We start from the raw sequence: 14,547 nt of genomic DNA on the forward strand, positions 1-14,547 counted from the left end.
TCCGTTTTTCCCCACTTCCAGCCCCATTCACATCCCCATCCTGTTCCGCTCCCCTCACGACGACGCCCCGCGCACGCGCAGCAGCCGCGCCCACCGCCTTTCCCGCCGTGCACGCGCTTCTTCCCCCCTCCTCTTCTCCCCGGCGTGGGCGGTGCGCGCGCACTCGCGCGCCTCCGGCGGGGCGGGGGCGGTGCCGGTGCCGCGCGCGCAGCAGCCCCAGGGCCGGCGGCGGCAGCGGCGGCCCCCGTTCGAGGCCTCGGACCGCCCGTCCCTTCTCCCGCTGTCCCTGCTCCGCGATCCCCCGGCAGAGCCTCCCCGCGCCCCTCCTCGCTCTCCTGTGAGGCGAACCCGGCGCGCGGTGCCCGCGCCGCCGCCGCCGCGCCCCAGGTGAGGGAGCGGGGGAAGAAGAAGAGCGAGCGGGGAGCAGCCGCTCCCGCGCCTCCTCAGCGCCTCCCCGCCGCCGAGCGCCGCCGCTCCCCTGCTTCCCTTCTCCCGCCGGAGCCGAACAGCCGCTTTCCCAAGATGGGGTGCACGCTGAGCGCCGAGGACAAGGCGGCGGTGGAGAGGAGCAAGATGATCGATAGGAACCTGCGGGAGGATGGCGAGAAGGCGGCCAGGGAGGTGAAGCTGCTGCTCTTAGGTAAGGGCTGTCGTGAGAGGAGGGTCCGCCCGGGGCAGTTCCCGGCTCCCCCCCGGGGAGGGGCAGGTGCCCGCCGGGCTGGGCGGGGGGCGAGGGAGCCCCCGGACCGTGGGGTCCGTGCTCGGGTTCCCTCGGGAGTTCTGGGGGCGGCGGGGGGCACAGCAGCCCCTTGGGCCGGGTGGCCGTCTCGATTCTTCGGGGATCAGGGGCAGCTGCACGGCTGGTCTGTCCCGGGCCCTGCCTTCCGTGGGAAGGGGAGAACGCCCGAAACTCCTGACCTGGATTCTCTGTTCATCTGCTGAGAGGAAGGAAATGTTACGTCGGAGGATATTTACTCTTAAATGTTACTTGTAGACCCGAACATATCCCAAACTGTTCCTTTGAAAATAAAGTGCAGAAAGCGACAAAAGAACAAAAGGCAAAGCGCCGTTTAACTTTTTGCATTGCTTTTTTTTTTTTTTCCTTTTTGTGGAACTTGCTTATGTTTCTGAGATCTTACCTCCTTGGTGGGGGTTCTACATGTATAATACAGTGACTCTCATAACGTGCCATCTCGGGTTCTTGAGTTTGGCTCACAAGTACTTGAAGCTCGCCTTTTTGTGTGTTTTAAGTGGTATGCTTGTGTGTAAAAGATAAGTAAGATAAGATTACTTTTAAAATTACAGGAAAAAAGGAAGTGAGGGTTTTAATTAGAGTACATTTGTGCAGGAACTAAAACTACTGTAGAGGTTGGGGACAGCTGAAAGCTGCAAGATTTGCATTGAATCGATGTTGTAGGGAATTTTGCAGTATATTCCGTAAAGCTAAACCAGACTGAATCCTTCTAATCGAGAGTTAAAGTAGCTGTTGGGTTGCAGTTTCACCCTCAGATCTGAAGTTTCAGGCAAACTTTTTAAATGATTCCTCAGTTTTTCACTCCCCTCGACACTGATTTTGCTGCATTGCTCGTCTCCTGTTTGTTCACTACAAACATTGCAGTAGACCTCTTAGATAACTTTCTGTTGCTAAATTCAAAAATGGCTCTAGAAAGGTACAAGAAACTGAGTAACTTTTATGTGTAGATGAAACAAATCTAGTATGGGAAAAACAAACGGCCTAAAATGTATTTATAGATTTAAAATTTTACTGATGAGAGAAACAAAGCTTTTCTTTCTAGTTTGTTTTCCAGGAAGTGTTAGGTTTTTCGTTGGTACAGTGCCTGTTCCTGAACACCTTTGGCATCCTCAGTTAGTTGCATGGAAAGGTTCTCCTGTATGGGATCCATAACGATACTGCAGAACATAGGGGTTTTTTAGAAAAAGGTGGCAAGGTAGTGCTTTATGTGTCTTCTGGCAAGGCATTTGAAATGATTTGTCAGTGTTTTGCTGTTCCGTATGGAACTTGTAGTACCTGTAGTTGAGTACTTGTCGTAGTATTTTTCATCATATTCCTTGGATACGAATAAAGTCCATTTAAAGATGCTTTAAACTTGAGAATGGATTTTGTTGCTATTTTCAGTTGTTTAATGCTCTTATGTACAAAGCGCTATGTTATGAGCTTAAATTTTATACATTCTCTGTTTCTAAAAGATTTTCTGCTCGAATCTCATGAAATCTTAGGATATGGAACAAATGGTCAAATACATGTGGATTCTCACGTTGTTCTGAGCAGCGGCTTGGTTGGTTTAGTATTTCCCCATACCTTATTAAAAAGAGGTATGAAGGCAAGCAGGCTGGCTTCTCTTAGGACCAGTGTTAGGATGATTGTTTAAACAAAGATTACCTGTATGTTTAATGAACTCTGAATGAGGTTTTGTGCATACACCTATGGATGCATTTGTGTATTTCACATGGTTTGGAATGGAAGTTTTTCTGTTAGTGTTCCTTGCAACTCTATCAGATGTGTTAAATGTGGTGTGAGTGCTTTATCTGATGGCAAAACTATTTAGAGTTACTTCCACTGGAGTCACTTTCTTCTCACCACTCACTTTCCCAATTGCTTGTTCAGCCCACATGTCATAGTTTATCATCTACTCGGTTGTACTCGTACATCTATTTATGGGCTTGTTCTGCTAAAAAGACACTGAAATAAAAGGAAAAGTACAAATTGTGGTCTACTGCCAGGAAAATGCAGTGTGTGAGGAGCATCTAAAACACCTTGCTTATGTAGAAAAAGGTCATGTAGCTCTAATGACCCAATAAATCAGATTTACTCCAGCATCTATAAAACCTGTATTTTTATATGGTGATTAGAGAATCCTACTGGAAACTTGAGCTAGAATGCTCAAATGAAGGAAGATATGTTCATAAAAGAAGTCTATTTCTAAACTTAAAATTTAATTTATTCCATTATATGCTTTTCCAAAGTTTTTTTCTAAAACAGGAAATTGTGGGGATTTAATTACAAGAGAGATGTGACATTGCTGTACCTGAAACATGACTTTGTGTACAGTATCACTGATCCATGTTAGATTTATATTTTGTTGTCCTGTCTCTAGGAATAAGCAGATATATCTAATCTGTGCAAAATACTGTTGAACTGGATTATCTAAATTCTTTTGTTATATCTGTAAATTGGTCCATCCCTTTATACAATTTTGACTGCAGGTCATTTGGAATAAAAATACTGGATTCTAAACATTATCCATGTATAACTATTTTAACCTTGTAATTCTATGCACTTCAATGTGCTATCCCAACAGCAGGAGAGCCTTTCCTTTTTAAATTTCTGGAAGCCATCCTCATTCTTAGAAGTAAATTGAATTTGAGCATATAGTTTGTAAGCCAGATAAAAAAATGCTTGTTTTTATGTGGGATTTTGATGATTATATCTTTTAAAATTATTAAATAAACAAGCTTATTTAATTTAATATTATTTTCAGTCAGTGTGTTACAAAGAAATACTTAAGTTGCATGAAAACTCTACATAAAGTGTAAGAACAATGTATTATATTGGCCAACACTGAAAATTTAACATACGAAAGTATGTACTTTTCCTTAAGCACTCTAATACTTGTGTCAAGTTAACAGTTCCTAAAATTTTGTGTCCCAATTGAAGTACTGTTTTATTTTATTGTATTTTTTTGTTATTGTTTCTTATAGATAGCTCATATACTTAGTGTGAGATTTTGGAGAAGCAGTTTATATTTTAGCTGTCTTCCAAGCAGAGAAAGCAGTTGACCCAAATTAGTTTTCTCTTCCATGGTTCCTCATCTCAACTTTTAGTATTCAATAAATAAAAATTCCAGTGATTGCAGAATGAATGTAATTCTGCTCGTGCTGGGAGGTGGCAGTTCTGTGTGACTGATCCATGTGCTGTGTTAATACACATGTGATCCAGATCAGGTGTGGATTTGCAAGTGCATTTCTGTTGAATTAGCTAAAGCACATAACACTGAATTTATGCCAACTGCAGGAGAACAGGCAGCACCTCATTTAGCAGAAGGCCTTCTGGTATGAGGTTAGCTCATCAGGTTTTATGAGTATATTCAAATTGGCAGCATAACTTTATAGGATTAGCACTTTATCTTGTGAATTATCACATTCTTCACCTAATATAGCAAAGTGTTAAGGTTCTTGTATCTTGAATGAAGAAGGCAACAGATCTGTCTTAAACATTCTTTAGAAGTGGATCCTGGATCCAGGAGGTCACAGGCCGTGTATTTGACAGCTGTAATTATGTGTCTTCTTTCTGGATAATTACGGTTGTAGATTTAAGTTCAATGGATACCTTTATACTCATGACCAACAGAGCCAGTTTTCTGTTCCTGAATAGATCCTTGTGATTCATATTGGAACATTGGCATGTCATGTTCTTAAAGATAAATGGCTTTTAACTTAAGACAGAGTACAGCTTTTAATCTTTTCCATTGCAGTTCTTCCTGTTCCTTAAGACAGTAACTAGAACAATTCTATTTAGTTGTTGTTTTAAATCTTCACATCTCGGGCATCTTTTTCTGTCTGCTTTTCTTTTGTTACAGACCTGCATCTTTCTGTCTGCTCAGTCAAACTGACTCCTGCTGCATACTCATCTTTTCAACAGCGTGATCCTCACAGTGCTTGGCAGTACCTACCTCCCTGCAGACCTGATTGCACATTGGACTGAAAAAATACATTTATGCTGTTCGTGCCATTACTGCTCTTGCCTTTCCTCCAGAGTATTCTCTTTCTCCACACTTGCAGACAAGAAAGACTTTAGAAGTCTGAACTTATGGGAGCTCTCAAAAAAGCCTTATCCTCACAAACAAGTATTGCACATTTCAGAGAAGTTGACCTCATCTTTATAAATTATGCCAACCTAGTCTAAAACATTTCTAACAAAACATTTCCTGTCATGCCTTCAGAGACAGCTATCTGCAGATATTTACAAAGTTCACCTCTTATTGAAAGCTGTTTTGTAGTACCTAAAAGAAGTGTTTGATGTTTGGATTTGATTTTTTGCTTGTTGGTCTTGTCTGCTTTACCCCCCCCGCCCCCATTTCTGCCTGTCTGCTTAGATTTAGCAGGAATTCTGAACTAAGAGCTCTCTTGCATTTTAATTTGGTAGAGTTGGACCCTGCAAATCAGGATTTTATTTATGTGGAGTTTTATGTCTGACTTTGTAATTAAGTCAGGGAAATTCTCCAGCCTTTGTACTAAATATAAAAATAATTTCAAAGAACAAAAGTCAAAATTACTAGATTCTCATGGTGTGATAATCCCCCTTGCTTTTGTGAAAGGAAGCTCATGGATGTGCAGAAAGCACAACCATTCAGTTATGGTTATGTTTGTGTAATTGCAGTTTGGGTTTTTTTATGCTTGTCTCTTTCTATTTGAATGTTTGTGTAAAGGATCAACATATTGGTCTTTATTGTGTGTATAGACTTCACTACCATACAAATTATCTTTAGTGATTTTGGGTCTTCCGTTGCATTATTACTTTATTTCTTCTTTTTGGAAGTTACTTTATAAGATCATTATTTATGATTGTATCATGATTTTAGTTCTTTAAGACAAAATTTACTTCAGTACATGTTGATTTAGAAAGGGTTAAAGAGGAACTGTACATTTTGTGCTATGTTGTGATATCAGTAATGGTGACTTTTTAAAATCTTGATTAAAAAGTGTAGTTATGGATATATAAAAAAATAATTTAACTTATCTTTTGCACTAAATATTAAGGCTTTTTTTCATATTTTAGAGGTTAGAAAACATTTGAAGCTTAAGAAATGGTTTTCCTCCAAGTTTTCTTACAAAAACAATATAATGCTTCTTTCTATTTTTTTCCCCCTCCTGAAGTGGAGGCTCTGGTAAGGTGCTTTTTGGTAGGCTGTCCTCTCCCAGCATCAGTGGGGCTTCAAGACCACACATAAATTCTGTAATACACTGTGACATAATTACTGTCTTGCTATTTTTTTTCTGGCAGTACAGTTTATTGTATCGTTGTTGTGCTGATATGACAGTTTATTGTTCTGTAGATAATATTACCAAAATTCACCTAACCTCCTTTTGTGGAATTATTTTTAACTCACATCAAAAGTAGAGTTTACAGTATAGCTCCCTGCATAGTTATGTTGGCACAACTTGAACTCAGGGCTTTGTGCTGTAGTTGGGTTGTAATGATTTATATAATTATATTGTCAAAGTAGATTGTTCTTTTGCTGCCACGTTTTACCCTTTAGATGTTTTGGTCCTCTGAGAAGGAGAATTGAACAGTTGGCACATCCTAAAGTCTGGCTAAATAATTTGAAACCAAACCATGTGTCTGGCTTAGAGGGCATGAAATTCTGAAATCAGTTTTGTTGTCTGGCTTGATGGTTGTCTGCAGTGTTTCCTGTAACATGCTGTCTGGCAAATGTCGTGGTACAAAACTGGAAGTAGAAAAGAGGTATTTAAGGTGTTCTGTTAAGTGTGAAGGTGAGGGTTTTTTGTTTGGTTGGTTTTGTTGATTTTTTTTTTTGTTTGCTTGTTTTGGTTTTTTGGTTGGGTGGTTGGTTTTTGGGGTTTTTTTTGCCATGGAAACACTGAAATAAAGATCTGAACTGACTGGATAATTATCTATTAAAAGTTTTTTCCCAGGACATGTATAGAAGAACCTGTATTGATGAAAACTTGCTATTCTGAGATTGAGTCTTAGTCATTGTCCAGCTTTACCGGGGTCTCCTGTTCTCTTTATTCCCCTTGTTTGCTTAGTGCCCTACTGTTACTGCAGGCTTTGTGTAAAGTACATAATTAATCTGTAAATGGAACTCAGTTGGCTTCACCTGGGAGATTTTGTATCCAAAAAGTATTGAAGTTGGTGAGGTATATAGATAGTAGTTGAAAAAATCAGAACTTTGAACTTCTGAGAGCGAGAAGTTTTGAATGCACTGTTAAGAAAAATGCAGTTTTTGAAGTGGCTCAAGTTAGTGACATTTCTGAGTGGAAAGATAATTAAAATTTTGAAATTAGACTATTAAGACAAAAATAAACTACTTGCTGAGACACTTTCGTGTGCCAGGAATGTATGTTTCTGCAGTAAGAGATTTGAACTCTTTTCTTAATGCTAAACGTATTTTGTTCTCCTTCTCCATTAAGTAGGGGCAGAAAAGACAAAATAAGATTTCTTAATCAGGGTGGGAACTGAAGGAGTGATTTTGTAGACTAATTACCCATGTTTGTGACTGCTCATAATCCTTTCACTGTATAGCTGCTCTTATATAGAAATATAAGAGTTGTGGACTTGGAAGATGTTTTGCATCATCATGGCTTTGCCCTTGGATATCTCAAAGCTGTGGAGCCAACTTCAAAATCTCTGGAATTCTCTAGAGCTTGAATATGTAACAGAAGGTGAAGTATCACGTACCACTCTATGCTGTCCCAGCAAAATGACCTAAAAATCACCTAGTGTCACAGATACTCATATGCACTAAACCTTGATTTGAAAGTATGTTATCTGTTCAGGTCAAATTTTGACTTTGCTTTTGGTTTAATTGCTGGTTAGTCCTTTCCTTGAAACATATTTTTGTGTTATTTTAAAAAAATTCTCTTGGTATAATTCTTTCAGGATCTCAACTGATGGGGTTAATTGACATAGAGCATTTAAGAACCAATTCTTTAAATAAGAGGCTTGTTAAATATGTGAAAAGCAAGTAAATTGCTTTCTTAGCTTTGGTAACTGAAGGGTCATTGAAGCTTTGAATAAGACCATTTCTGGTATGTTTTGGTAACAACTTGATTTATCAACTTGCCGTGTTGACTTATAGATGTATGCTTATTTGGGTACTCTGTATTTATATTTAGAGATACATGTAAACTTCAATATTATAGGTACCTACATATATTGATATTGAAATTAGAAAATTTCACTTCTTGTGAAGCTACTTAAAGGAATCAACACCATTTGAACATGCTGTGCTTCAACTTATGAAATTAACTCTACCTCATTACTTTTTCATAGGTGCTTTTTAGAAATGTAGTGTTGAATTTGAAGTGACTAATATACTTAACAAAGGTACCAGATTAAATCTGTAGTGAAATATAACAGTATCTAGGCAACCAGAATGGACAGGAAGTCTTTACAATCATTGCTCTAAGCAGATTGCTTTTATAGAAGAAAGCAATGTACTGGAATGAAAATTCCTGTTGAAAATGTGAATCAGGTTTATAATTCTTAATATTGTCTAGAATTTAATATGATCTGTTTCTTGAAATGAAAATACTGTTGGAATCAAATGGCTGCCTGTAATCCCATCTTCCTTTTGCAAAGTTGATAAAATATTTTTTTGCGTACAACTCTGTTGTTTGTTGCATGGATGAAGCTGTTGAAGTTGTTTGGCTTGTAATACGAGTTATCATCAATCACAGACATAAGGATGTTCTGAATGTCTGGGTCTTTTTTAATAGTTTCCAGTAAAACTCAAGAGGTTCTTGCCTGCTTTCTAAATCTGGATTGGAATGCTGGAAGTATGCAGTGGATGTTGTCTAATGAGCAGTAGAGCTTTTCTAGAAGCTCTGGATTGCTAAAAAAGCGAGTGCTCTTGCAGCATCCAGCTGAATGGTTTTGCGTTCTCCTTGTCACTTTTAAATGCTTAATTCTTTTTTTTGCTGGTTCAGTAGTCAAACTGGCTGTCCTGTGTGGACTTAGTTTGCTGCCAGAGTGGTCAATTCAGCTGGTATTTCATAATGGTCTGATGAGGACCTGACTAAAAGCGTGATGAGGAGTGGAGATACCATATGCAATTGGAGTACTGGAAATGCATAGCAGGAGATGGAGGGGAAAGTGGGTGCAGAATAGGATGCTTCCAACTTCTGCATTTGTGTGTCACAGTTCACTGTAGAATTGGCTTAGGAATAATGTGAAATTCTGTTCCTCTGCAAGGTCCAGTTGGTAGAAATCTTAAACTTTCTTCAAAACCCACTTTTTTACGACTTTATTGCTGCAATAGGAGATAGTGCCGATCTGCCTTAAGGAATGTACTGATTGGAAGTTAGAGGTAGGAGTTTGTTTTCATTCCAAATCCAGGGAGCCTCAGACCTGTGTTTTCTCATGTTCTTCTATTTTATAGATTGTAGGCTTGACTAGGAAGAATCCTCTTATGCTTAGCACTTGGTGCAGAATGCAAGATGGTAATGGGCAAGAAGTACAACTGCCAGCTCAGTGTGTAAACAGTAGAGAGGAAGATGGAGACAACAGTAAAGTTGTACTAACATTATAAGTAGAATACAGTGTAAATATTGTATTGGAATGCAGTTTTAAAACTTGCTATGACTGGAGTTCTGGGTCTTGCAATAAAAATTGGGATTAAACCAGACAGTTGTCTTGAATATTTGTAGATATTATTTATTAAATGTTTTTTGAATACATGTTGATTTCAGACCTACCATTGATGTTCTGTACAACGGTGGAATGAAAATAAGCTGCTGAGTCTCATTGAAGTGCTGTCTGTATTCTTGATTCATTAAATATTTCTTGAAGCATTTTGAAAGTGGATTTCTCAGCTGTATGCAGATTAAGTTACTGATCCTTAATAAATCTGATAAACTCTTAGCAAAACTCTTTTATACTTTCTGAAGCATATAATGCTTAAGCATAAAGCCCTTAGACATTGACAGGGATTCCTTCTGATATGCTGTAGTGCCTCAGTGTTTGTGAGCAAAGGCTGTCATCTAATTCCTGGGTGAGAGACTATTTAGGTTATTTTCTCTGTCTGCTGTTCTGGGAGCTTTTGAGGTTAGGTTATATCAGGCTTTGAGGCCTTGTTTGAGGCCTAACAGACTGCTGTTTATGTATATATGTGTTTATGTCTTATTCCTTGCTTCTGGGATTATTGTGTGCAACTGCCTGTTGGAAGGGGTTGGAATTTTTACATGCTTCATAGTTTTCTCAGTTTAATGTGAGACTGGTTAAATACAAATATAAACTACAACAACCAAAAAAAGCCAGTTGTTTTTTTTTTTAAGTATTGTTAACCACCAATAATATACTGCTTGAGAATAGTTTTGTGTGCAAAATGCATGTGCATGTAACAAAAGAATATGGTTGCCTGTACACATGAATTTTCGTTCTTTCTTCAAATACAAATAGTTCTGAAAATGTTTGTATTTGAAAAAGGTTGTTCTAGGTATCTAAGATCTTTTTACATTTTAATCTGTCACTTTAAATACATACAGTTTTTTGGTGGAGTTGGAGACATTGGAGAGAATTTAGGTCAGCTATCAATGTGCTTATTCTTATTTTTGTGGATCTTAGTCCTTGAGCTACAAAATGAAAAAAACTGTTAAGTGTGGATGAATACTGAAAATTTATGTGAATTGAAGTTTATTGCTCTGTTTCGACAATAATGGGACAATTTTTAGTGTAATTGCACTTGTCCTGGTATAAACTTTGACAGTACCCATTCATCGCATATTCAAATAAAGCCTTGGTGTTACGTGACAAGTAGAGCTTTGAATAAAATCAGCAGAGATTGACATGAGAGATCATTTTCCTGTTTTGCTAGAAATGCACACACTGCTTTCTGATTGTCCCAGCTCTTTGTACAGTTACATAGTAATATGAGGTAGCAGGACAGTAGGTTCTGTCACAATTGTAGATAATACAACAGTAGTGTTGTTCTGAATTGCCGGCAGAGACTGCAATGAAAATATGCTGTTAATTCCAAGTTCCTTTGTTGTATCTCTCCACCAGAATAACCTGCATAAAGTATGCCTCTGTTGTGGTGGGGAATTTTTTGTAAAGCATTTTCGATTGTGATGAATGATAGCCTGCTTAGTAAGTTCTCTCTGGTATCTCAGTCGCTGAACCTGCGATCTGTGCACGTCATAGTTATAGCTCACTGAACAGTAAAAGGCCATGAAGGCCAACCACACTGTCAAGAACAGTGTCAGGGCACTGTGAATTTCTAGAGGTTTATTGGCTGTATACCTGGAGGTCTGGATGAGGCTGTACTCTGTCGGCAGAAATCGATTCTCTTGATAAACATTGTAAGAGTAAAGGAGATGCTTCTTTCTGTTGGAGCAGTCAGCATTTCTCTTCTGGAGTGGAGATGAATACAATATCCACTCAAACTCATATTCTAGAAGGTCTTGAATCGTGTTCTTTCATACCATGATCTCAAATTATGCAGTGATTGTTTCTGAGCAAACTAGTATGTATGGAAGAAGAGAACCTCTTTAATTTTTTTAAGTAACAAATTTAAATCTTATTTCAGTTTTGTAGAGGAAATCATTTATTTTCTATATTGAAGTTCCATTTGAAACACTAATAAGGTTTTGAGGAGATTCCCAAGTCTTTTAGAGTGTAGTAGTGTGGATGCTGGCCTTTAATACATTTAAGTAGTCAACTGCTAATCTTATCAAGCTGTTGTCAACATTGACATGTTAGATAAACCTGGACCCACAAATGTTTAGCTGCTGGTGGTGTGACACAGTTGTCAGGCAGCTAGCATGATTGCAAACTGGTTTTCACCTCTAAATGTGCATTAGTTCCCGTATTTATTTTCTGGCATAAGTAAGAGGTTTGTTTCCAAACCTTCGAGTCTCAGCTTGTCACGGACCTACTGGGTTTGGCACTTCACACAAAGGAAGCTACGCCTATATCTTAATTGAAATAAAAAGTACAATGGCACTGTCCCTGGGAAAGGCAGTGACACTGGTGTTTAAGAGATCTCTTGTACATTCTGAACAGATACATCTTTTTAAAGTAGCTTCAATTCCAAGGTGCCACATTTCCTTTTGAATGTTTTGCAGAGTTTCTGAAATATGACACTTCGTATTGTACTGTTGCTCTCCTTTAGAGTGAGCCAGTGAGTGTGCAATAGGGTTATGGTGTAAGTGATGCACATGATGATAAAAGGGTTCCTACTGTGTAGCAGGAGCAACAGCTAGCAACTGGAAACAGCTGAGGAGTATAGGAACAGTTTGGAAGAGCTAGATAGAATTTGTGTTCAAAAGCTGCATGAATTTAATTTTGTGTGGCACATGAAATTGCACATAACAATTTATGCTCAGGTGTCTGCTTATCACATGATTAAATCCTAAACAAAAAGAGCGTTTCATAAACCTTCTGTCACCAAAAGATATTGAGCACTAATGGAAAATTTCAGGTAGCTCAAAACTCAATTCATACTTTTAAAGATAAAAAGGTTGTTCCCTAAAAGACTGAGGAGAAAAAAACATCAGGCTAATTTAGGTAGGAGATAAGAAGAGCAGAGCTTTAATGAGCCCTTGGCCCACAGGAATACAAACCCACGCGTGTGCACTCGGACACAGATTCTATGATTTTATAATGATGTCCATCCAATCCCCGTTCGACCAACCCCCGGTTCTGCCCTGTTACGCTCCCCCCCGCCCCCTGGCACACTCCCTCGGAAATTGAGTATGAGGGAGTTTGGGACCCCTCTTTCATCACCTTTGTCCTCCTCTCAGCACGTTGAGTCCTTGAAGACCCTCCAGAGTTCCGGGCTTGAAGGTCACTTTTGTCTGTGTTTACATCTTTTGGTGCAGGCCTTAAGGTGTTTTTCTGCAACTCCACCCTGAAAAGAAGACTAAATAGCTAATGGAATTGTGAGAAATTGATATGGGACGGGTTTGGTATGTGCAGCCATTAAGCTACTGCCATTACTTTTACTGGAAAATACTGGTAAGGGATATAATACAGTGACACAGTAAAAAAATGCATGTTAATTATGCTGGTAGAGACTTTAGTGTGGAAATGATACCTGACTTGTGTGCTGCTGTAGTTACTTCTGCTGGAAATACTGATACATTAAAATCTACATCCACTACATATCTACTTCTAAAATCTATAAAAATTAAAAAATCAAAAAATCAAAAAACTCTGAGGCATCGGGTGAATAGAAGTTACCTTAATGTTTGCAAAATGGAATCTCTCTCATTTCATCATAAGCTTTATTTTTTAGAATTCATTGAGTTCCAGAGGTTATACTGAATATAAAACGATAATTTCTCCTTGTTGTTTCAACGCTAAACTAATCAACACTGTCTTTATCACTTGCTTATGTGTTTGCTGTAGTAACAGCCTAGATAATTAAGAAACTCAGAGCAGTCTTTTAGATGTGTAGATCTCAATAAACATACAAAATGCTACCATGAGCTAGTGCATGATTGCTTCTTGAGGTAATATTTTAACAGTTTGGTTAAATTATGTCTTATATATAATATATTGACGATTTTATTGTGTACTATTGGTTTAAAATATCTATCTAGGAGCAACACTGTAGACCTAGAAAAGAAATAATTAGTTGTAATCAATTATTGATTTGTTAGGGAATATACAAAAGTGACAGTGTCTTATTAGTGTAAATGGTGCTGCTTCTGTAGGACTAAGCCAGCATGCAGCTATTGAAACCTTGGGAATTATCTCAAATCTTTTATCTGAGTCAGGCTATAGTTTAGAATATGTCACTTCTCTGGTTTGAACCAGTGCTGTAATCTGGGATTCACACTCTATTACTGCATGGCTACGTTACTGAAATATTTTCTTCCACATACTATTCATACAGATTCTTAGCTTGCTCAAAGTTTCCTGGCACATTCAAATTCCAGCAGCTATGGAAATTCCAAGACTAATGCCACCTTAGAAGTAATGAATACTATCCAATTTTTGTTGATTATATGAAAACAGCAGGGAAGGGGAAAAGGAACATAAACTGCTAGGGTCAGCAGCTGCCCCAGCATTAGAAGAATACAGGATGGTGGTAGATAAGAAATGTTACTGCTGGGTGGCTTCAAAAAGGGGGATTGGGAACACAGGGCAAAATAAAAAAATTCAGGGAGATAGCGCAGTGTGGGTGCTGGTGTCAGAAAATGTTTCATTTAGTGTTCAGTCTGGTGTATGTTGTATCAACAAGTTTCCACTGTGGGTTTCCTGTCCCAGCATTGATGTGTTTTGGATATAGTAACACTGATTAGCAGCTTGCGTTCTAATTTAGATCTCATGTCTGGTAATGTGTCATGAGGTGATAAATTTAAGAGATTATACCTCCAAGTGATCTTCCAGGCTACAAAGCAGTGTGCTTTTGTAAGAGATTACTGACCCCATAGCAGAAAGAGTAGAAATCAATGGACATTTAGCTTGTCTGTGACCAGTGGCAGGTGAGGAACAGGCATCATTCAGCTTGTGCCTACTACTATGTAACTGCAGTGTCTGGCAGAATTGGATAGGAGAGTTGTGGGGAGAGAACTTCACAGGAGGTGAATCCAAAAATTTACAAGTCAGTGTGTTTTATTTTAAATTTTGCATGTGTCTGTGCTTAAGTTAGTCTGGTCTAAGTGTCCTGTTCTACAAGCTGAAAAGCTGGCAAGCATCTGTAGAAAGTTTGGTATTAATTACTCTTGTCCATACTTGATCTCTCTTTTGACAACATACAGGGCTGTTCTACTTGTTTGTGGGTTCTGTTCCTTTGTCTGACTTAGTCAGAAGTTCAAAGCCAGCCCATTCTTTCTCTA

At 38.8% G+C, this 14,547-nt stretch overlaps 1 protein-coding gene across 1 annotated transcript in view; it reads left to right on the forward strand.

Annotated features, from left to right (window-relative positions):
- Positions 1-216: 216 nt before the first annotated feature.
- Positions 217-14,547, forward strand: part of GNAI1 (G protein subunit alpha i1) — a 32,761-nt gene continuing 18,430 nt past the window's right edge. The window contains exon 1 of the mRNA XM_027679460.1: positions 217-640. Coding sequence (XP_027535261.1) covers positions 523-640 — 118 coding nt within the window. The 5' untranslated portion in view covers positions 217-522. The remainder of the gene's footprint in view (positions 641-14,547) is intronic.

The sequence above is a fragment of the Neopelma chrysocephalum genome, unplaced genomic scaffold (assembly GCF_003984885.1).
Source record: "Neopelma chrysocephalum unplaced genomic scaffold, ASM398488v2 Primary Assembly neopelma1_45, whole genome shotgun sequence".
Classification (NCBI taxonomy): domain Eukaryota; kingdom Metazoa; phylum Chordata; class Aves; order Passeriformes; family Pipridae; genus Neopelma; species Neopelma chrysocephalum.